The 23,035-nt window shown below is 46.9% G+C and overlaps 1 protein-coding gene across 2 annotated transcripts in view; it reads right to left on the reverse strand.

Moving 5' to 3' along the window:
• LOC8037800 (dedicator of cytokinesis protein 3) overlaps positions 1 to 23,035 on the reverse strand; it is a 285,268-nt gene that overhangs the window by 14,939 nt on the left and 247,294 nt on the right. For both annotated transcript variants that reach the window (XM_040208926.2, XM_040208927.1), the window contains 2 exons: positions 17,927 to 18,095; positions 14,839 to 14,921 (listed from right to left, as the gene is read on the reverse strand). In XM_040208926.2, coding sequence (XP_040064860.1) covers positions 14,839 to 14,921; positions 17,927 to 18,095 — 252 coding nt within the window. The remainder of the gene's footprint in view (positions 1 to 14,838; positions 14,922 to 17,926; positions 18,096 to 23,035) is intronic.

Below are 23,035 nucleotides of genomic sequence, written 5' to 3' on the forward strand. Positions count from 1 at the left end.
GTATACTCTCCCGCTAAACTTAGCGGGGAAACTGATTTGGTGTGTCCCAGGACCAAGAAGGGGGCGTATTGTTCAAGATTGAGGTCAAGAGGGGGAGGCAGAGGACACTCTAGGAGGGAGAGAAAGGGAATTGATGGGAACTACAGTGGCCGTGCGGGCGACTTGGTTTACAACTAGTTGAGGGAAATACAGCGCACAAAAAGACTCGGTCTCTGTTATTCTCTCCGTCTTTCTGGGCGCCCTATTTACTTGAATTGGTCGGTCACATGACGTATACTCCCCCGCTAAACTTAGCGGGGAAACTGATTTGGTGTGTCCCAGGACCAAGGAGGGGGCGTATTGTTCAAGATTGAGGTCAAGAGGGGGAGGCAGAGGACACTCTAGGAGGGAGAGAAAGGGAATTGATGGGAACTACAGTGGCCGTGCGGGCGACTTGGTTTACAACTAGTTGAGGGAAATACAGTGCACAAAAAGATTCGGTCTCTGTTATTCTCTCCGTCTTTCTGGGCGCCCTATTTACTTGAATTGGTCGGTCACATGACGTATACTCCCCCGCTAAACTTAGCGGGGAAACTGATTTGGTGTGTCCCAGGACCAAGAAGGGGGCGTATTGTTCAAGATTGAGGTCAAGAGGGGGAGGCAGAGGACACCCTAGGAGGGAGAGAAAGGGAATTGATGGGAACTACAGTGGCCGTGCGGGCGACTTGGTTTACAACTAGTTGAGGGAAATACAGCGCACAAAAAGACTTGGTCTCTGTTATTCTCTCCGTCTTTCTGGGCGCCCTATTTACTTGAATTGGTCGGTCACATGACGTATACTCCCCCGCTAAACTTAGCGGGGAAACTGATTTGGTGTGTCCCAGGACCAAGGAGGGGGCGTATTGTTCAAGATTGAGGTCAAGAGGGGGAGGCAGAGGACACCCTAGGAGGGAGAGAAAGGGAATTGATGGGAACTACAGTGGTCGTGCGGGCGACTTGGTTTACAACTAGTTGAGGGAAACACAGCGCACAAAAAGACTCGGTCTCTGTTATTCTCTCCGTCTTTCTGGGCGCCCTATTTACTTGAATTGGTCGGTCACATGACGTATACTCCCCCGCTAAACTTAGCGGGGAAACTGATTTGGTGTGTCCCAGGACCAAGAAGGGGGCGTATTGTTCAAGATTGAGGTCAAGAGGGGGAGGCAGAGGGCACCCTAGGAGGGAGAGAAAGGGAATTGATGGGAACTACAGTGGCCGTGCGGGCGACTTGGTTTACAACTAGTTGAGGGAAATACAGCGCACAATAAGACTCGGTCTCTGTTATTCTCTCCGTCTTTCTGGGCGCCCTATTTACTTGAATTGGTTGGTCACATGACGTATACTCCCCCGCTAAACTTAGCGGGGAAACTGATTTGGTGTGTCCCAGGACCAAGAAGGGGGCGTATTGTTCAAGATTGAGGTCAAGAGGGGGAGGCAGAGGACACCCTAGGAGGGAGAGAAAGGGAATTGATGGGAACTACAGTGGCCGTGCGGGCGACTTGGTTTACAACTAGTTGAGGGAAATACAGCGCACAAAAAGACTCGGTCTCTGTTATTCTCTCCGTCTTTCTGGGCGACCTATTTACTTGAATTGGTTGGTCACATGACGTATACTCCCCCGCTAAACTTAGCGGGGAAACTGATTTGGTGTGTCCCAGGACCAAGAAGGGGGCGTATTGTTCAAGATTGAGGTCAAGAGGGGGAGGCAGAGGACACCCTAGGAGGGAGAGAAAGGGAATTGATGGGAACTACAGTGGCTGTGCGGGCGACTTGGTTTACAACTAGTTGAGGGAAATACAGCGCACAAAAAGACTCGGTCTCTGTTATTCTCTCCGTCTTTCTGGGCGCCCTATTTACTTGAATTGGTCGGTCACATGACGTATACTCCCCCGCTAAACTTTGCGGGGAAACTGATTTGGTGTGTCCCAGGACCAAGAAGGGGGCGTATTCTTCAAGATTGAGGTCAAGAGGGGGAGGCAGAGGGCACCCTAGGAGGGAGAGAAAGGGAATTGATGGGAACTACAGTGGCCGTGCGGGCGACTTGGTTTACAACTAGTTGAGGGAAATACAGCGCACAAAAAGACTCGGTCTCTGTTATTCTCTCCGTCTTTCTGGGCGCCCTATTTACTTGAATTGGTTGGTCACATGACGTATACTCCCCCGCTAAACTTAGCGGGGAAATTGATTTGGTGTGTCCCAGGACCAAGAAGGGGGCGTATTGTTCAAGATTGAGGTCAAGAGGAGGAGGCAGAGGACACCCTAGGAGGGAGAGAAAGGGAATTGATGGGAACTACAGTGGCTGTGCGGGCGACTTGGTTTACAACTAGTTGAGGGAAATACAGCGCACAAAAAAACTCGGTCTCTGTTATTCTCTCCATCTTTCTGGGCGCCCTATTTACTTGAATTGGTCGGTCACATGACGTATACTCCCCCGCTAAACTTAGCGGGGAAACTGATTTGGTGTGTCCCAGGACCAAGAAGGGGGCGTATTGTTCAAGATTGAGGTCAAGAGGGGGAGGCAGAGGGCACCCTAGGAGGGAGAGAAAGGGAATTGATGGGAACTACAGTGGCCGTGCGGGCGACTTGGTTTACAACTAGTTGAGGGAAATACAGCGCACAATAAGACTCGGTCTCTGTTATTCTCTCCGTCTTTCTGGGCGCCCTATTTACTTGAATTGGTTGGTCACATGACGTATACTCCCCCGCTAAACTTAGCGGGGAAACTGATTTGGTGTGTCCCAGGACCAAGAAGGGGGCGTATTGTTCAAGATTGAGGACAAGAGGGGGAGGCAGAGGGCACCCTAGGAGGATGAGAAAGGGAATTGATGGGAACTACAGTGGCCGTGCGGGCGACTTGGTTTACAACTAGTTGAGGGAAATACAGCGCACAAAAAGACTCGGTCTCTGTTATTCTCTCCGTCTTTCTGGGCGCCCTATTTACTTGAATTGGTTGGTCACATGACGTATACTCCCCCGCTAAACTTAGCGGGGAAACTGATTTGGTGTGTCCCAGGACCAAGAAGGGGGCGTATTGTTCAAGATTGAGGTCAAGAGGGGGAGGCAGAGGACACCCTAGGAGGGAGAGAAAGGGAATTGATGGGAACTACAGTGGCTGTGCGGGCGACTTGGTTTACAACTAGTTGAGGGAAATACAGCGCACAAAAAGACTCGGTCTCTGTTATTCTCTCCGTCTTTCTGGGCGCCCTATTTACTTGAATTGGTCGGTCACATGACGTATACTCCCCCGCTAAACTTTGCGGGGAAACTGATTTGGTGTGTCCCAGGACCAAGAAGGGGGCGTATTCTTCAAGATTGAGGTCAAGAGGGGGAGGCAGAGGGCACCCTAGGAGGGAGAGAAAGGGAATTGATGGGAACTACAGTGGCCGTGCGGGCGACTTGGTTTACAACTAGTTGAGGGAAATACAGCGCACAAAAAGACTCGGTCTCTGTTATTCTCTCCGTCTTTCTGGGCGCCCTATTTACTTGAATTGGTTGGTCACATGACGTATACTCCCCCGCTAAACTTAGCGGGGAAACTGATTTGGTGTGTCCCAGGACCAAGAAGGGGGCGTATTGTTCAAGATTGAGGTCAAGAGGAGGAGGCAGAGGACACCCTAGGAGGGAAAGAAAGGGAATTGATGGGAACTACAGTGGCTGTGCGGGCGACTTGGTTTACAACTAGTTGAGGGAAATACAGCGCACAAAAAAACTCGGTCTCTGTTATTCTCTCCGTCTTTCTGGGCGCCCTATTTACTTGAATTGGTCGGTCACATGACGTATACTCCCCCGCTAAACTTAGCGGGGAAACTGATTTGGTGTGTCCCAGGACCAAGAAGGGGGCGTATTGTTCAAGATTGAGGTCAAGAGGGGGAGGCAGAGGGCACCCTAGGAGGGAGAGAAAGGGAATTGATGGGAACTACAGTGGCCGTGCGGGCGACTTGGTTTACAACTAGTTGAGGGAAATACAGCGCACAATAAGACTCGGTCTCTGTTATTCTCTCCGTCTTTCTGGGCGCCCTATTTACTTGAATTGGTTGGTCACATGACGTATACTCCCCCGCTAAACTTAGCGGGGAAACTGATTTGGTGTGTCCCAGGACCAAGAAGGGGGCGTATTGTTCAAGATTGAGGACAAGAGGGGGAGGCAGAGGGCACCCTAGGAGGATGAGAAAGGGAATTGATGGGAACTACAGTGGCCGTGCGGGCGACTTGGTTTACAACTAGTTGAGGGAAATACAGCGCACAAAAAGACTCGGTCTCTGTTATTCTCTCCGTCTTTCTGGGCGCCCTATTTACTTGAATTGGTCGGTCACATGACGTATACTCCCCCGCTAAACTTAGCGGGGAAACTGATTTGGTGTGTCCCAGGACCAAGAAGGGGGCGTATTGTTCAAGATTGAGGTCAAGAGGGGGAGGCAGAGGGCACCCTAGGAGGGAGAGAAAGGGAATTGATGGGAACTACAGTGGCCGTGCGGGCGACTTGGTTTACAACTAGTTGAGGGAAATACAGCGCACAATAAGACTCGGTCTCTGTTATTCTCTCCGTCTTTCTGGGCGCCCTATTTACTTGAATTGGTTGGTCACATGACGTATACTCCCCCGCTAAACTTAGCGGGGAAACTGATTTGGTGTGTCCCAGGACCAAGAAGGGGGCGTATTGTTCAAGATTGAGGTCAAGAGGGGGAGGCAGAGGGCACCCTAGGAGGGAGAGAAAGGGAATTGATGGGAACTACAGTGGCCGTGCGGGCGACTTGGTTTACAACTAGTTGAGGGAAATACAGCGCACAAAAAGACTCGGTCTCTGTTATTCTCTCCGTCTTTCTGGGCGCCCTATTTACTTGAATTGGTTGGTCACATGACGTATACTCCCCCGCTAAACTTAGCGGGGAAACTGATTTGGTGTGTCCCAGGACCAAGAAGGGGGCGTATTGTTCAAGATTGAGGTCAAGAGGGGGAGGCAGAGGACACCCTAGGAGGGAGAGAAAGGGAATTGATGGGAACTACAGTGGTTGTGCGGGCGACTTGGTTTACAACTAGTTGAGGGAAATACAGCGCACAAAAAGACTCGGTCTCTGTTATTCTCTCCGTCTTTCTGGGCGCCCTATTTACTTGAATTGGTCGGTCACATGACGTATAGACCTTTTCACCCTCCGCCGCATGGGCGCTGCCATCTTGGAATCACGTGATGGGGCCGCCATTAGGTTGCTTCAACTTGTTGCTCCGCTCTCCCGTCCGCGCCTTGGCGGATGTGTTGAATTCCTGTTTTTCGTCGCGATTCACCGCATCTCTTGCAAGTTGCCTTACTCCGTAAAGTGTCTTCCGATGCTTATAGGTACCATGCAATTGCATTGCATCATTATGCGCGCAACTTCTGTAGTTGATTTTGTTACACGTTTTGAATATTTCTTTATACCGTCGGCGTGCGGGATACGTGTGAAAAGGTTTTATAGGAACAGGAGTCAGCGTTAGCACTTGCGCACATTGAATACATATATATATAACTTGAAGAAAGCCTCGAGGGTTTAAATACCAATAACTTATGAGAACTGAGGTTTGGTTACTAATAAGGGCCGACCATTTGCAATAGGAAGCCCAATGTTATTATATATATATGAGTGCGCATTGGCGTCAAGGAAGGAAATGAAAACACTCAGCGTAATTAGCCACGTGTTTTCCCTCAAAACATGGTGTTTTGTAGTTACAACAGATCGAAAATAGTTTCTTTTGATTACACTAGGGAACTTGTGGACAAGACGCGGGAACAGACATTTACTTTGAATTATTTTTTATGCTAGAAATATTGGTACCTTATCATTAGGCTACTTGTTTGTTTGCAATATCACACCTATATCTGTTTTAGGTTCTTAATCGCGTGTGTGATGTAAGCATTCGCTTTATCGGTTTATTTAGGAATTCCACGGAATTGTATATCGTGCTTGGTCCCATGTTCATAGTCTTTCAGTTGCTTGAGTCATCTTTTTTTAATATAACCATGCAGTTTGAATAATTTATTTCAACACAAATATTTGAACTTCCCGTGTAAGAAACTGTCACAGACAGCTTGATAGTGCCTATGATTCACAAAGTGCTACGCCGAAAAGCATCGTTTTGCATGAAAATCACCCGAGTGCAGCCGGTTGTCGACGGCGAATAGGGATTTACTTTCAGCAGCTGGCGACGTCAAAATGTGCAAAGCGCATCGCTTCAAATCAGTGAACAGCTTTCTACACAGGTCCATTGAGTGGCGCCTGGCATTCAACTTGAGCCAAGCTTATCGGAGATCATTTCTTTTGCGCTCTTCAATTTCATTCGGCAAATTTTACGGAAGATGAATATCAGACATTATTTGAAGTCTGGCATTCACTTATCTTACGATTCTCATACCTTGAGAACGTCGTAAACAAATGGTCATATAACAAAAAGTTTATTTCATAAGGCCAATATCTTGAAATGCTGTAAATGAGTACTTTAGTTAAAGAAATTTTCCAGTCAGCCTAGGCTGGTCTATCAATATATGTCTCGAGCGCTTAATTTCTTTAAATAAAACAGGCCGAGACAATATCACTTTTTTTATATTGTCTACGTGGTTATATGAAACTTTTCTAGTCATTATAAAAGACGTTTCGAGTCTCGAAGTTAGAAAAGGTTGGTGTACGGAAACCAAACATCGAACAGTAAACTTCTCAGTTCATCTGTTCTTGGTGATTCAGCAGATTGTTAATCATGTTGTCGACCAGCTTTTTCGCTAAGCACTCATGCAATATAGTCTGTTGCAATATAAGATGATCAGTTCGATATCTGACTTGAGCGCGAGCTGCAGGCGGAGCTTGTCCTGCTCTTTTTCTTTTCTTAAAATTAGTGTCCCCGGGTACGGATGTGGACAATGGTGCTCCTCCCTGTGCATCAGCACAGTTGTTTCACCGCCGAATCTGACCGAAATTAACGATGGACGGAATCAGACGCATATAGTGTTCGTAAAAAAAGATCGCAATTTAGGCTCGAAACCACTTCGTGGTTTGCCAAGTGGCTCAATATTATTGTTTCATTCGCTGCGTGCTACTGGAAAGAAATTCATATCGCAAAATTAATCGAAAGTAACATGAAACAGCATCACAATCGCGTGCACGTTGAAACCGAAACCGACCAAATTGAAGCAACCTAATGGCGGCGAGTGCGCCAGCGCCCTCTACCCGCCGGTCAGGCAACTACTGAAATGAAAAGGTCTATACTCCCCCGCTAAACTTTGCGGGGAAACTGATTTGGTGTGTCCCAGGACCAAGAAGGGGGCGTATTCTTCAAGATTGAGGTCAAGAGGGGGAGGCAGAGGGCACCCTAGGAGGGAGAGAAAGGGAATTGATGGGAACTACAGTGGCCGTGCGGGCGACTTGGTTTACAACTAGTTCAGGGAAATACAGCGCACAAAAAGACTCGGTCTCTGTTATTCTCTCCGTCTTTCTGGGCGCCCTATTTACTTGAATTGGTTGGTCACATGACGTATACTCCCCCGCTAAACTTAGCGGGGAAACTGATTTGGTGTGTCCCAGGACCAAGAAGGGGGCGTATTGTTCAAGATTGAGGTCAAGAGGAGGAGGCAGAGGACACCCTAGGAGGGAGAGAAAGGGAATTGATGGGAACTACAGTGGCCGTGCGGGCGACTTGGTTTACAACTAGTTGAGGGAAATACAGCGCACAAAAAAACTCGGTCTCTGTTATTCTCTCCGTCTTTCTGGGCGCCCTATTTACTTGAATTGGTCGGTCACATGACGTATACTCCCCCGCTAAACTTAGCGGGGAAACTGATTTGGTGTGTCCCAGGACCAAGAAGGGGGCGTATTGTTCAAGACTGAGGTCAAGAGGGGGAGGCAGAGGGCACCCTAGGAGGGAGAGAAAGGGAATTGATGGGAACTACAGTGGCCGTGCGGGCGACTTGGTTTACAACTAGTTGAGGGAAATACAGCGCACAAAAAGACTCGGTCTCTGTTAGTCTCTCCGTCTTTCTGGGCGCCCTATTTACTTGAATTGGTCGGTCACATGACGTATACTCCCCCGCTAAACTTAGCGGGAAAACTGATTTGGTGTGTCCCAGGACCAAGGAGGGGGCGTATTGTTCAAGATTGAGGTCAAGAGGGAGAGGCAGAGGACACCCCCGGAGGGAGAGAAAGGGAATTGATGGGAGCTACAGTGGCCGTGCGGGCGACTTGGTTTACAACTAGTTGAGGGAAATACAGCGCACAAAAAGACTCGGTCTCTGTTATTCTCTCCGTCTTTCTGGGCGCCCTATTTACTTGAATTGGTCAGTCACATGACGTATACTCCCCCGCTAAACTTAGCGGGGAAACTGATTTGGTGTGTCCCAGGACCAAGAAGGGGGCGTATTGTTCAAGATTGAGGTCAAGAGGGGGAGGCAGAGGGCACCCTAGGAGGGAAAGGGAATTGATGGGAACTACAGTGGCCGTGCGGGCGACTTGGTTTACAACTAATTGAGGGAAATACAGCGCACAAAAAGACTCGGTCTCTGTTATTCTCTCCGTCTTTCTGGGCGCCCTATTTACTTGAATTGGTCAGTCACATGACGTATACTCCCCCGCTAAACTTAGCGGGGAAACTGATTTGGTGTGTCCCAGGACCAAGAAGGGGGCGTATTGTTCAAGATTGAGGTCAAGAGGGGGAGGCAGAGGGAACCCTAGGAGGGAAAGGGAATTGATGGGAACTACAGTGGCCGTGCGGGCAACTTGGTTTACAACTAGTTGAGGGAAATACAGCGCACAAAAAGACTCGGTCTCTGTTATTCTCTCCGTCTTTCTGGGCGCCCTATTTACTTGAATTGGTCAGTCACATGACGTATACTCCCCCGCTAAACTTAGCGGGGAAACTGATTTGGTGTGTCCCAGGACCAAGAAGGGGGCGTATTGTTCAAGATTGAGGTCAAGAGGGGGAGGCAGAGGGCACCCTAGGAGGGAAAGGGAATTGATGGGAACTACAGTGGCCGTGCGGGCGACTTGGTTTACAACTAGTTGAGGGAAATACAGCGCACAAAAAGACTCGGTCTCTGTTAGTCTCTCCGTCTTTCTGGGCGCCCTATTTACTTGAATTGGTCGGTCACATGACGTATACTCCCCCGCTAAACTTAGCGGGGAAACTGAATTGTCGTATAGGCTACGTGCCATCAGGTCACGCAATGTCGATGTCTCCCGCTACATTTACCGGGAAAATGGATTTGGTGCTTAAGTCACGTGACGTCAATTTCCCCGCTATATTTATCCGGAAAACTAGATTGGTGTAGACGGCCACATGATGACAGTTTTCCCGGTAAATTAGGCGGGGGAAACTGAGTGGGGGTTTAGGTCGCAAGACGGGAATTTTCCCGCTAGGGGAGAAACTGCATTTATGCGTAGCTCATGCGACGTCCCACTGTGTATAGGAAGGTTGCGTGATTTCCCCGATACATTTAGCAGAAAATGCACAGACAGAAAAAGGTTTGGGGGGTTCCGTTAAAAAACATCACACGCTTCAAAAAACTGCGACAAAAGATTAGCCAGGCTTTGGACTGAAGAGGTGAGCAATTCTCAAGCTCCCAACAGGAAAGAGAGACCCTGCAGTGTGTCAAACTTGACAAAGCAATGCTGCATCGTTCAGCTAGCCCTTGTAACCCCAAGCGTCCAGCAAGCCACCTGGACTGAATTGGGGTGCTCGCTTCTGTCCTTTGGCCTTCCTGGCTGCCAGACCGCAACTCTTGGGCTCGGAGCGCTCCGACGTACTCGGAACAGTGACGGACTTTCCACCACTCGTAATGGGTAAACATAAATGTGCACCCGGTGATGCTCACAAAGATTAGGAACTCAGAATGCGTCCCACACAGGTCACACTCCACAGGCGGTTTGGGCTAAGTTTTTCATTTTTTTATCTAGCTTCTATTTATTTTCATTAATTTTATTATTTCATGTTTTTTATTTTTTGCTTTTCAATTTTTATTTTAATATTTTTTTATTTATAATTTTATTTATATTTGCCCCTTATTTATTAAAATTTTATTATTTTGCGTTAATTTTTAATTTTAATTTGTATGTTCGTTTATTTTATGTTTAACTTTATATATTTTGTTTTTATTAACTACCCATTCAAGCCGGCACGCTACCATCGAAATAAAATCCCCGCAATACAAGCTGTATAGTGCAGGGACTATAGCATGTCCGACTGGCACCACACCGACCCGGGTTCAAGCCGCTGTGGCTCATAGTTTACATATTGTCACGAGTGACAATTGATGAGGTGGTAATAACTGAAGAAACTAAACGTTTAATGGGGCAAACTTGTGCCCCCAAAAAAAGTGAAAGCCGTTTACAACTCCCTGTAACGCCGAATTAGAGCGCAGCTCTTGAGGAGGAGGAGGGAAGGGTACTGGGGGGGTCAAGTGACCTTGGGTGGGGGTCACGTGACGATGACGATGCCGATGACGTCATCAGTAACGATGACGATGCGGATACCGGTGACGTCATCAGTGATGATGACGATGCGGATGCCGGTGACGTCATCAGTGACGTCACTGATGACGTCATCAGCGATGATGACGATGACGATGCGGATGGTGATGATGACGATGCGGATGCCGGTGACGTCATCAGTGACGTCACTGATGACGTCATCAGTGATGATGACAATGACGATGCGGATGCCGGTGATGTCATCAGTGATGACGATGACGATGCGGATGCCGGTGACGTCATCAGTGACGTCACTGATGACGTCATCAGTGATGATGACAATGACGATGCGGATGCCGGTGACGTCATCAGTGATGATGACGATGACGATGCCGGTGACGTCATACGTGACGCCACTGATGACGTCGTCAGTGATGATGACGCTGACGATGCGGATGCCGATGACGTCATCAGTGACATCACTGATGACGTCATCGGGGGTCACGTGACTTGGGGAGCCACGTGACCTTGGGGGTCACGTGACTCTAGGGGAGGGGTCACGTGACCTTGGGGAGTCACGTCACCTTGGGTGTCACGTGACCTTTAGGAGGGGTCACGTGACCTTGGGGTGACCTTGGGGGTCAAGTGACCTTGGTTACGCTGACGGCAATGGCGACGCCGACGGCGACGCCGCTCAAGTCGGGAACGGGCCCCTAAGAGCTGTGCTCTAAAACTAAAAGAATGGAAAAGAAAGCAGAGCGTCGCGGGCGTCGAAGTCAACGTGAAGCAGAGTCAAACGCTGGGGCGAAACTGACTCCGGCTTGCCACACGGAGCCCCTTTTCTACACGCATGGGCTTCTGGAAACATCGGCGTAGATGGTTCGGCGTGTCGAACATTCTAACCTCGAATCAGCAACATGTTTCTCGAATGTACCAGAAAATTGCATTAGAATCAAGAAAAATGCGTCTTTGTGGCCAGGAATCGAACCCTGGCTTTCTGCGCGGAAGGCAGGCGTGATAGCCGTTAGGCCACGAGCGCGCTGCCTACCCTTGGCCACCTGCGTGCGCGGCAGTATAACTGTCTGTGACACTCCTAGTGTGTCACTTGCTCATGATACAGTCGACTCCCGTTAATATGAAGTTCACGGGGACCACGAAAAACTTTGAATTAAACAAACTTCCAATTAACCACAAGGAACAAAAAGAGTAATTTTTATTACCTAATTTAAAAACAATGAAAAAAAAGAAAATTTGATTGCCATCTGCATCTTTTTGCAGAATCTTGCTGCGGAAAGTAAGTTCTACAGACTGTAGGTGTGCCCGGGTGCTCCTTCAGCATTGCTCCCTGCTGCAAAAAACTGCTGCGCGAGGGCTGGCCGCAGCTACATCAGCAGCCGGCGGTTGCGGCTCAGTTTCAACACCATCGTCGATTTCACTTTCATCGCTAGCTTCGCGTAGCCGAACACTCTCAATGATTTCAACGTCCGTCAGCACTCCGCTTGCTTCCACTGCGCTGTCCACGGCAACGTACCCTTCGAAACGGACGTCGCTGAGAGCTGCTGCAAGACCATTGTCATCAAGCTCACTTGTCTCTGCTTCCTGCGTTGGATTGCCGCGACTGCAGCCGAAATGTGGCACGTGGAACCCGAGGTGGAACAAGACCAGCGCACTCTCGAACCAACTTGAGAAAAGACGCGAAAAGAGACCAAAAGAAATGATGCCATTGTTCCAAGGTACGGCTTGCGCCAGTCTTGACTGTCTAATCTTGCCGCTTCATGAGCTGTGGCGCTCTGGTCGGCTGCTTTGCCGACAATACCAGCGCGGTACACAAAGCTGTTTTTGCTCTTCAAAACTTGCAAATTTATCAAATATTACGGTTGTTTCGAGGCTTCCGTTTGAAAATCAACTTGTAATTATCCAATATTTTAGACTTTTCGCTTCCAATTACCGAGCATTTTTCCCAAAGAATTGTATGCAGAACTGAAGGGACCCTCACTTCCAATTAACTGACAATTCCAATTAAGCGACTTCAAATTATCGGGAGTTGACTGTACTCGCTATGACGCTCATTCATTGCAATTTTCTCCTGAAACCGTAAAACATATTCTGCATTAAAAACATATTCCTACAACATACGATGGAGGATATTTACACGCGCAACACGATGAAAGATTGGCTCTGACGGGTTAGATTGTTCTCTGTGGTGGCGGGTTAAAAAAAAAAGAACAATTAGCAGCACGAGCATAACTGTAATCTGCGGGGAACGAAACGAATGTCGGCGTTCTCAAAAAGACGTCAACTGAATGTGTATTGGACGGTGAATGTGATACAATAGCAGTCGTGACAATGACAGAGCGGGCAAGTGTCTAATGGTGATAATCTCAACTCTTCTCTCGGCCAAATACCGTACAAGCGTCGCCCATGGCAGCAGCACACGAATCCCAATGTGAAACAAACCACACTGACTTATGGTCAGCCATTCCTTCACAATGTGAATCTCCAAACACATTTTTACCCCCGCCGAACATTCTTCAGAACCTCCACAAAACTGGTAAAGCAGCTGCGAGCTGTTGCTTCGTCGGTTAGGCTCAGCTGGTCCACCACCGTAAGATTACTTATCTCGTGAGAGGTAAAAACGGGAGATATTTCCCACGCCGATTTTTCCTGTCCCTGCTGCGACCGAATGTCATCCATTCCAATGTAATCGTCGTACCATTGAATGCACAGGCACATTGTGGAACCAAATTTCGCTGCTGCCTCGCCGCACGCTATGCACCACTGCCGTCACCAATCCCAGCAAAACCACCAGACCACCGCTGTCTGCGCTGCTCCAAATTTTGACGGTAAAAAAAGGGGCGCCAAAGAGCTCTCCGAGATAGACGAGCGCCCTGGGAAAAAACTGTCCGAGCTCGTGACGGCGCTTCCTTTCCACCTTTAATCTTGCACGCTTTGGAAGGAGCACTCGAGAGCGTGCAGAAAACACCAGGCGAATTCACCATAAGAAAGGCCCAGCAGGGACCACCCAAACTCTTTCTTCCTGCTTTACTGGGGCCCCAATCTACACGGCGGGACAAAGGGACGGGACATTGCCACCTGCTGTGATTGGTCAGTGCTGGATGCATAAATGAAAGGTACCTCGAGGGTTTGTGAATTCTTTACGTAGTAAAAAAAACCTAATGTAGTTGAATGGTCAGAGTTTTGTTGTAATATTTTGCGTATGCGAGCTATCTTTTTTCTCTCAAGTTTCTTGAAAGCAGAGTGTTCTGTGACAGAGGTCTGGCGGCTACGAGTTTGCGGGCATATCAAGAAGGCAATTGAATATATGCAGTAGCCGAGTTTTGAGGCATTGTCTGTCCCCATTCATTCTTGTTTGGTTGAGGGTTATTTGATTTCCAAATTTTTAAGGTGCGTCATTAGTAGCACATACATATACCATCGAAGGTGGGGCCAAAAGTGGTGCTCTCCCACAATAGTTTTTTTTTTTTTTTTATTGATTTTTCTTGGTAGCCGAGTTTACAGACCTCGTCACTCTCACCTTACCTTAAAATGTCTCTGCAAAGAGTTGAGGTGTGGCCTAGCACTGTCTCTTCTCGCTTTGCTTTCAACTCAGTGGGGCCTCCATAAACCCAGACATCAGCCCGACTCCCGCTTCGTTGACTCACGAGAAGATCGAGCACGTGGCAGAAAGGCGCCACGCGGATCCTTCGTGCCACAGTGGTCAAGGGGGCGGTCAGTCAAGCCCTGCAAAAGCTTTAACGAGACCTTTCCAACCAACATTTATTCTTTGCCCAAAAGGGTAATGTTTTGTTTGTTTTGCCCATTGTACAAGCTAATTAGACTTGCCTTAGTACTATTTTCTGTTTTTTTTTTTTTTTGCACACCGCTTTTCTTAGCACATTGATACGAAGAAAGAAGCAAGCTACTAAGAGTCCGCTTACAAGTTTCACAGCTTGCCAGCTACGACAAAAAGCTCTTTTTCCAACAACTCGTCCACTGACCTTCCAGGAAGACAGAACTCTAAATGTAAATCTGCTTAAACAAAAAAAAAAAAAAAAAAAATTGAGTGGCTGCATTTTTGGCTGTTTTTTGCTTCATGGAATTGCAACACAGATCATAAGTTACTTCCCTATTTACCTTTTCACGAATACGCTTTGCCTCCCTGCAATTCCCTAGGCCACCCCAAGTTGGCTGCTTCTGCCACGAGTCATTCTTGTTCACTATTCTTTGGATAAGGCGTCATTGCAATGAGCCCGTCGTCCCCCCGTTTAAACTCCCAATTGGAGGCAGAAAACTGCAGCCTCTTTTTTTACTAGCGGAGAGGTGCCCCCACGGGAGTCGACTTAAACCCGGGCTTGAACGCCGTCACGAGTCAGGGGCAAGAACCAAGTGTGGGGCTTGCCTTCCTCCCCGAACGGCTGGGCAGGGCAGGTCTCGCAAAGTCCACCGGGTCGGGATCGAGCAGCGACGAGCCCCTGTCCACCACTGCGGTCGCCGGAGAGAATGGCCACGTCAACACAAATAATGTCTCTGGCTAACAAAATCCTCGTACTATTGCAGCGCATAAAATGCACGGTTTGCCTCCCAGCTCTTCAAATAAATAAGCTCGCACATTTTTTACTCACAATATTGCCTTCTGGAAAACTGGGTCATTGCCGTGGAGAAAAAAAAACTGTGTTCAAACTGCGAACCTTTAATTGATCCCCTTAAATAAAGTCTAAAAAAAATTACTTTCAAACAAAAAAAAAACATTTTTTTAGGAGCTGTATTTATTTATGGCGCGGAACTAATTTGTAGTTGTTGCCCACGGAAAAGTGGCTGCTATGGTCATGTAACTATAGTCATCTGGTACTCTTTCGGGAGCTTCCTACGGGCCCTAAAAGTTACTTCTTAATCTTTGCTTTAACTGCAACAGAGGAAACAAAGATTAATATGCAAGCACCATGTAATAGACCCCGTGCACCGGTCAGAAATTGACGGAGGCGGCACGCTAGAGTGTTCCCTTCCGGTGTCGAGGAACGCGTTCAGCCGGCGGTGCGCCACCTTCAGTGTGCGGCGGCGACGTGGGAGTTCTGGGGACCTGAGCGGTTGCGCAGAACGGCTCGGGCGCAACTTGCGGCAGCAGAAGCACAGCGCAGTGGTGCACAGACCTCCCGTGTGACTAGTGGCGGCTCCCACGAGCATCAGCTACAAATTTTTTTTCAAGCCTACTATATATCGTATTTACTCGCACAATGAACGCACTCGCGTAAAGAACGCACCCCTCAAGTTGGCTCTCAAAATTTCGACTTTTTTTTCACTCGCGTAATAAACGCACCCCCAACTCGGACGTCAAAATTTTGACCCCCTCCCCCCACGCCCGCGAAATGAACGCACTTTTCTATCCTGGTGCAGCGAGGTCGCGAATGCATGGGCAGCGTGGGCGAACAAAACGCCTTGCAAAAGGCGTTAAGAAAATTCGCAAAGGTCCAACGGAAGCGAGAAAAAAAAACAAAAAAAACATGAAGAGGAGCTTTCTTTTCTTTTTTTTTGCACAGTGCAGTCTGGATTTTGGGTTCGCGCGCCGCCGCGCGCAAGGAGGTAAGAAAGAGAAGCGGAGAAGCGCTCTAAACGAACGAAACAGCTCGCAAAAAGCGGCAAAAAGAAAAAAAAAAACAAAAAAAAAAAGACGTAACTAAGAGAAAACAAAAACAAAGGAGCTTTTTTTTCTTCTTTTTTTTTTTTGCACAGCGCAGTTTGGTTACGGGGTCGCGCGCCGCGCGCGAAGAGGTAAGAGAGAGGAGCGGAGAAGCCCTCTAAGCAAACAAAACAGCTTGCGAAAGGCGGCAAAAAAGAAAAAGAAAGAAAAAAAAACCACGCATCTAAAAAAACAAAACAAAAAAAAGAGCTTTTTTTTCTTCTTTTTTTTTTTGCACAGCGCAGTTTCGTTACCGGGGGTCGAGCGTCGCGCGCCGCGCGCAAGGAGATAAGGAAGATAAGCGGAGAGCCCTCCCCTAAGCAACGCCTAAGCAAACAAAACAGCTTGCGAAAGGCGACCAAAAAAACAAAAAAACAAAAAACAACCAAGGAACTAAGAGAAAAAGAAAACAGTTTTATTTTTTTTTATTGCACAGCTTAGTTTGGTTAGGGGGTCGGGCGCCGAGCGCGAAGAGATAAGAAGTTACTTCGATTTTTCAGGATAAAAGGTCCGTTCATTATGCGAGTAAATACGGACGCAAAAATTTTACTTCGCGTAATGAACGCCCCCCCCCCCCCCCAACTTTGCATCGATTTTTCGGAAAAAAAAGTGCGTTCATTCTGCGAGTAAATACGGTAGCTCTAAAAAGAAGCTTTTTTGGTTGTAAATTTAACACCCTTTTCTCATCCAGGCTGTTTAAAAAAGAGTTTGTTTTCCTATGTTTTTTAAATGATACGACGTAAAGGGTATAAGGGCAAGTGCGCCATCATTGGGTGGAGAGACTAGCGGAAAATTTAATTTAATATTTATGACCTTAAGGGGGCCCTGGGGGGGTGCAACTTTTGAACCCTAGTCTTAAAATTAATGAAATTTACAGGGTAGGCTGGCGGTCATTCTAGAGGGTGAATAACCAAATTTCAGGTCTGTTGGTTAAGTGAGAAGGAAATTAGAGCAGCTTCTATCAGCAACACGCCTACATTGTTTAGTTAATCTATCGTCGGAAAACTATCACAATATTCAAGATTTTTATTTGCTAGATATGTAGCAGAATGCCTAGAAGGTGCAGCTATGAAAAGTTTTTTTTAAAAAGTCATTTATTTCTATCAATTTTCTCTGCTGCAAAATTGGTCAACTTTTTGGTCTTCTCTGTCTTCGACACAATGTCAACATTTTTTATAAAAGACATCTGTAAAGTGACAAAAAATTCTATAGCAGCACTTGTTATTAAATTTCAGTCAGGAAAAGTGAAGAACGAACCTTCCCTGCATTGCCACTATCAAACGATAGACTGACTAAAAGGAAATTTATACCGAAAAGTGGAATGGAGAAAAATGCATTCAAAGTGCTCCAAACCCTACCTTTTTTTTAGCTTCGGTGGAGAGAAAATAATTTATAAAAAATTAACTCTGCAGTGTAAACTAATGAAAATTTCTGGCAATACTCTCTAGATGTTGGTGGATGTAAATACTATGTGGTTTTTTCAAAATCAATATTTTTTGCAGATTTTTTTTTTTCTGGGCAGTGTCCCCTTTTAAGGGCCTCTTCAGAGAGGCATTACACAAGGGGCCTGTCATATTCAAGGTTCGAAAACAAAACAACAAAACACTACAAAATAAGAATGCCGAGCAAGCAGCCAGTTAGAGGTTTGGAGTAATGACGGAGGACAGGCACTCCTTGGGTTAGAGAGCGGAGAAGGAGCAAGCGGTGGGCACTTGCTCGCTTTGATGCAACGGTAGAGGAGCAGCATGCAATGGAACTCCTAATGGTCGCTAGCATACATCACATGCTAGTCTGGACAGGAATGGAGGGTTACCCCGGGGAGGCAGTGGGGGAGGGCAGGCCTCCTCCCTGTGCTCCCTCAGGAGGCTGTTGTGGTGCTCGCTGCCCGGCCTCGCCGTCGGAGAGCTGTAGAAGGCGTGGCTGGACCCGTCCGACCGCTCTCTCCGGTGGGCCCTCCCCGTCTGCTGCTCGGCCAGGCTCAGCTGGAAAGACGCCCAAGACGCTGCAGCCACCCGCCCCATACCAAAGCCCTACCCCTTGGCAGAGTTTTGGACGTGCTGCCCGATTGGGCCTGCCTCCAGACACGGTCGATGCCGAGCCGGACTAAGAGGTTTTCGCATTTGATACCCCTCGAGAAAGCGTCATCGAAGTGGGCTCGGGAGCAGTGACGACGACATGGCTCTCATGCCGCGTTTCTGCATTTCGCAGGAAATCCTGGCGTTTTTCCTGCTCTGGTTTTTACCCTCGGCTTCTGCTTCGACCGGGATCTCGGTTCCGCTGATGTCATCGTCTGAGATCAGCAGCCACGTGTGCCTCTTCAGCAGCATCACCTTGGATCGGCCGTCTCGGATACTCCCAACCTTCGGCACAACGGCGTCAGCAACAGCGACATCGGTTCCCGTCCCCTACTTAAACAGCATGCCACGCGAACACTACTCCAGTGGGTTCGAGAGCAGTGACGACGACATGGCTCTCATGCCGAGTTTCTGCATTTCGCAGGTGTGTAAACAATTTTCACTCTACGCTAAAAAATGCGACAATCGCTGCCTTCTTTTGCTCCCGAGCCCAGGAGAGCTGAGTGATATTGCTTGTGATTGTTTTTCAATGTTGTTATTGTCGTTGCGCTCCGGCGACGTCGAGACGAATCTGGGCCCTCTTACTCGTTCGGAGGCTGCTCTTGAGGTTGAATCTCTACTTGATGAGCCCTCCGAGCAGATGTCTGTTATTTTTAACCTTCTGAAAGACCTTCAGGCCCGCTCTATTCATTCGGCAAAAAGTCAGGCTGAATTGGTCGCCGACGTAAAGTCAATAAAGGCTGGTCAGAAAAACATAGAAACTAAAATCGGTCACATCCAGCAAAGGTTGGATACCTTAGAAGAAAAGACAAAAAAACTTGACAGTTTAGATCAAGATTTGGCCGGTGTGTTGGGTTCCGTGAAAGTCTTGACCACCCAGCATGACTGTTTACAGTCGCGGCTAGACGAACTGAAGGACAGGTCACGGCGCGACAACCTTATATTTTACGGAATTCCTGATTCTCGTGAATCATGGCAACAATCGGAGGAACAATTGCGGAAATTTCTTGCGGAAACTGTTGACACCCTTTCGGGCGGTGCAATTGAGCGTGCTCATCGTTTAGGGTTCTACTCGGCAAATAAATGTCGCCCCCTCATAGTTAAATTTTCAAGCTACAAAATAAAAGACAGCATACTTTCCGCACGCTTCAAATTGAAAAAAAAGAACATCAATGTTAGCGAGGATTTCTCTCCTGCTACGCGTTACGTTCGAAAAAAACTAATTGAGTTTGCTAAAAATCAGCCAGAAGCACCACCGTTTCAGCTTCGCTATAACAAACTTGTCATAAATAGGAGGCAGTACACGTATGACACTGCAACTGAAAGCGTGATACGACTTGCGTCAGATCATACCCCTGATAACCAACAGCCCAGTCTTTCGACACGTGGTCTGAGACAAGAAAACGCGAGGGGCAGTGGACGAATTTTATCTAATGTTTCGGTACTTTTTTCTAACATTCGGAGCGTTATTAACAAGCGTGATTCCTTAACTTCTGCAGTAGATACAGTGGACTCCTCTTAAACGGAACTCGAAGGGACAGAAAAATTTGTTCCATTTATCAGAAGTTTTATTAAAGCAAAGCACATAAAATGAGTGAAATATGACTTTATTTCACAAGCATGATGTCCAGCTAATGTAGCTGACTAGAAAAAAGAGGTAATGGTAGTTTGTTTTGCATTTTGTAATCGCTTTTTGACGAAGTAGGTGTGCATGCCTTGGAGGTACAAAGGTTTCTGTTGACTGCTGCACCTTCCCCAGAAATAGTCTTAAAGACTAGGCCGTGGCGCTTTTTAAAACGGCTGAGCCAACCGTCGCTCATTTTGAAGTTATCTATTCCCAACTGAGACGCAATCTCTCCAGCCTTTTCTTCGAGGATGGGGCCGCTGATCGGGAAATTAGCACTTCGCGCGCGCTTAAAACAGAGAAAAAGGACGTTCTCTATTTCCTCAAAAGGCGTCTTTCGCATCCTCCTTCGGTCGGTGGCAAAGCTTCCGCGCTTTACAGCGTCTTGAATCTTTTCTTTGTCCTTTGATATCCTTGAGAGTGTAGACTTCGGGATATCGAACTTCCTTGCGATCTCCGTCTTCGAGAGGTCACCACGATCCAGCTCTTGAAGGATTTTCATTTTCGTAGCAAGCGAGATCGCTTGGTGCGGCCGCTTTTTTACCGCTTCCATCACAACACGGCAAGCGGACGCTGGTTTGTGTACTCGATGGTAAACGTGACGCGCAACAGACGAGGCGCTAACCCTAATGGCGGTAGAAAGACTGGATTGGATTGCCTTAATATAATGGCTTGGATGGATGGATGAATGGCTGTACCGTACCCTTTGTAACGAGCGGCACCTCGCATCACCTAGCCTAACAACTTTTTTTTTTTTTTGTAATAATATTTGTATAAATTTTGTTCTAACACAACCCCTTTCCCTTTAAAGTGTCCTCAGTCTTGGCTATTGCGTACTCCATGGTTGTGAGACTGCTGTAGCTATTTCCGATGTCCGTGGTCGCCATGGGTAGTTTCGGTTTCGGTCCCGTTTAACCGAAGTAAGCAAAAAGGGGGGTTCCGATTACCCGAAGAATTTATCATTAAATACATAGGAAACCAACCGAAACAACCTTTAGAGTTCCGTTTATCCGAATTTTCCGTTTAAGCGAGTTTCGTTTAATGGGAGTCCACTGTAGCTGTAGTGCTGACGTAATAGTTCTAACTGAAACCTGGCTGCACTCTCAGTTCCGTGATCATGAAATTTTCCAAGACGCACATCGTTTTTCTGTTTATCGCTGTGACCACATAACCCGTCAGGGAGGCGGTGTTCTTTTGGCGATATATAAAGAATTTCCATCTCAGTGTACATATGTCCCCAGTGACTTAGAGATTGTGTGGGCTATCATGGAAGTGGGCCACCAAAGAATTGTCATCGGTGTTTGCTATCGCCCCCCCACTATTTCGTCTAGTTTTGTAAATGATCTACACGATGTAACCAACCTTGTCAGAACTCGCTATCCCACGTTACCTTGATTTTTGTTTGGTGATTTCAATATTCCAAATATAACATGGGATGGCGAGACACCCAGTATGGCCCCCTTTTCCACCTTAGCTAATGAATTTTTAGAAATGTGCTCTGTCTTTTCATTCACACAACTCGTTAAACAACCTACCAGAACGACCTCATCTGTCGCAAATGTCCTAGATCTCATACTAACACCTCAGCCCGATCTTGTATCTGACATCAGTTATTTACGCGGCCTGAGCGATCATTCCCTGCTATCACTACACACAAACCTGTCGCGACCTAAAACCATTAAAAAAGTGAAAACTATTCAAAACTACAGGAATGCGAACTTTGAAGCCATAAATACTGAATTATCCGTGTTTCTTGATATTTTTTTGAAGGATTTTGATAAACGTAGCGTACAAAATAACTGGGATATGTTTGTAACCAAGGTTAATGCTCTAACGAATAAGTACATCCCTACTCGCACTGTTATCTCTAACAGTAACGCACCGTGGTTTAACGTTCGCATGAAACGTCTATCTAACAAAAAAAAAACGACTGTTCAGGTCAGCTAAACTTTCTTCAAACGATGCGCGCTGGGCCGCATATCAGCTTGCTTCCGAGGAATACGTAACAGCGATAAGAGAAGCTAAAGCAGAGTATCTTCAAAATACTTTGCCAGTCATGCTAACAACTACCACAAAAAAGTTTAGGCGTGTTATTAACCCAAAAGATAATAACGATATCACCCTCGTCAACAGTTATGGTAATGTCATTCCCTCTAATCAATGTGCCATCGTTCTTAATGATATATTTTCACGCAATTTTTCCGTAACTACAGACGTCCCATTGCCTAATATGAACTCATGTGATTACCTTGCAATGTTTCCTGTTATTATTGATCCCAGTGGTGTTGAAAGCATAATTAGATTACTCAAACAATCTTCTGCCCCTGGTTGGAATTTAATTGACCCAAAATTTTTAAAAAGTACCAGTGTTTATTCTTCTATCATTTTATCAACAGTTTTCCAACAGTCCCCTGACGATGGTTACCTCCCTGCTGAGTGGGAGGTGGGCAAGGTTGCTCCACTCCACAAATCAGGTAACAAAAATTCTCCCCTTAATTATCGACCCATTTCGCTCACAAGCATCCCGCGTATAATTTTTGTTCTGTTTACGAACCTCGCTAACTTTTTTGAATCAAACTCATTTTTCACACCTTCACAACACGGCTTCCGTAAAACTTATTCGTGCGAAACTCAATTGGTATCTTTCACTCATAAACTAAACGCCATTCTTGACCGATCGTCACTTGCCGACTGCATATTTTTAGACTTTTCGAAAGCATTTGATAAGGTGTGTCATAAGCTTTTACTTCTTAAATTAAGTCAGCTTAATCTCTATCCCAAACTTCTTACTTGGCTCGAATACTTTCTCATTAACTGTTCTCAGTTCGTTTCAGCTCACAGCCTCACATCTCCCCCAAGTGGCGTCCACCCCGGCGTGCCCCAAGGCGCTTGGCCCTCTCCTTTTTCCTATCGGCATTCATGACCTCTCTTCTTGTGTTTCTTCCCATATTCACTTGTTTGCAGATGACTGGGTAGTTTTCCGGGAAATTTTATGTGATAACGATATAACCACTCTTCAATCTGATCTTAACGCCATATCTGTATGGCGCAAAACATAATGCATGGAACTAAACCTTAACAAATGTAAACTTATGCGTGTCTCTAGAAAAACTATTACCTCCCCCGTCTACTCTCTTACTAGTGTGCCTCTATCTTCTTATAAATACCTGGGTGTGCACATTTCATGTAACCTAACTTGGAGCGTTCACACCTCGTACGTTAG

This window comes from Ixodes scapularis, unplaced genomic scaffold (assembly GCF_016920785.2).
Source record: "Ixodes scapularis isolate PalLabHiFi unplaced genomic scaffold, ASM1692078v2 PGA_scaffold2__306_contigs__length_199485367, whole genome shotgun sequence".
Lineage (NCBI taxonomy): Eukaryota > Metazoa > Arthropoda > Arachnida > Ixodida > Ixodidae > Ixodes > Ixodes scapularis.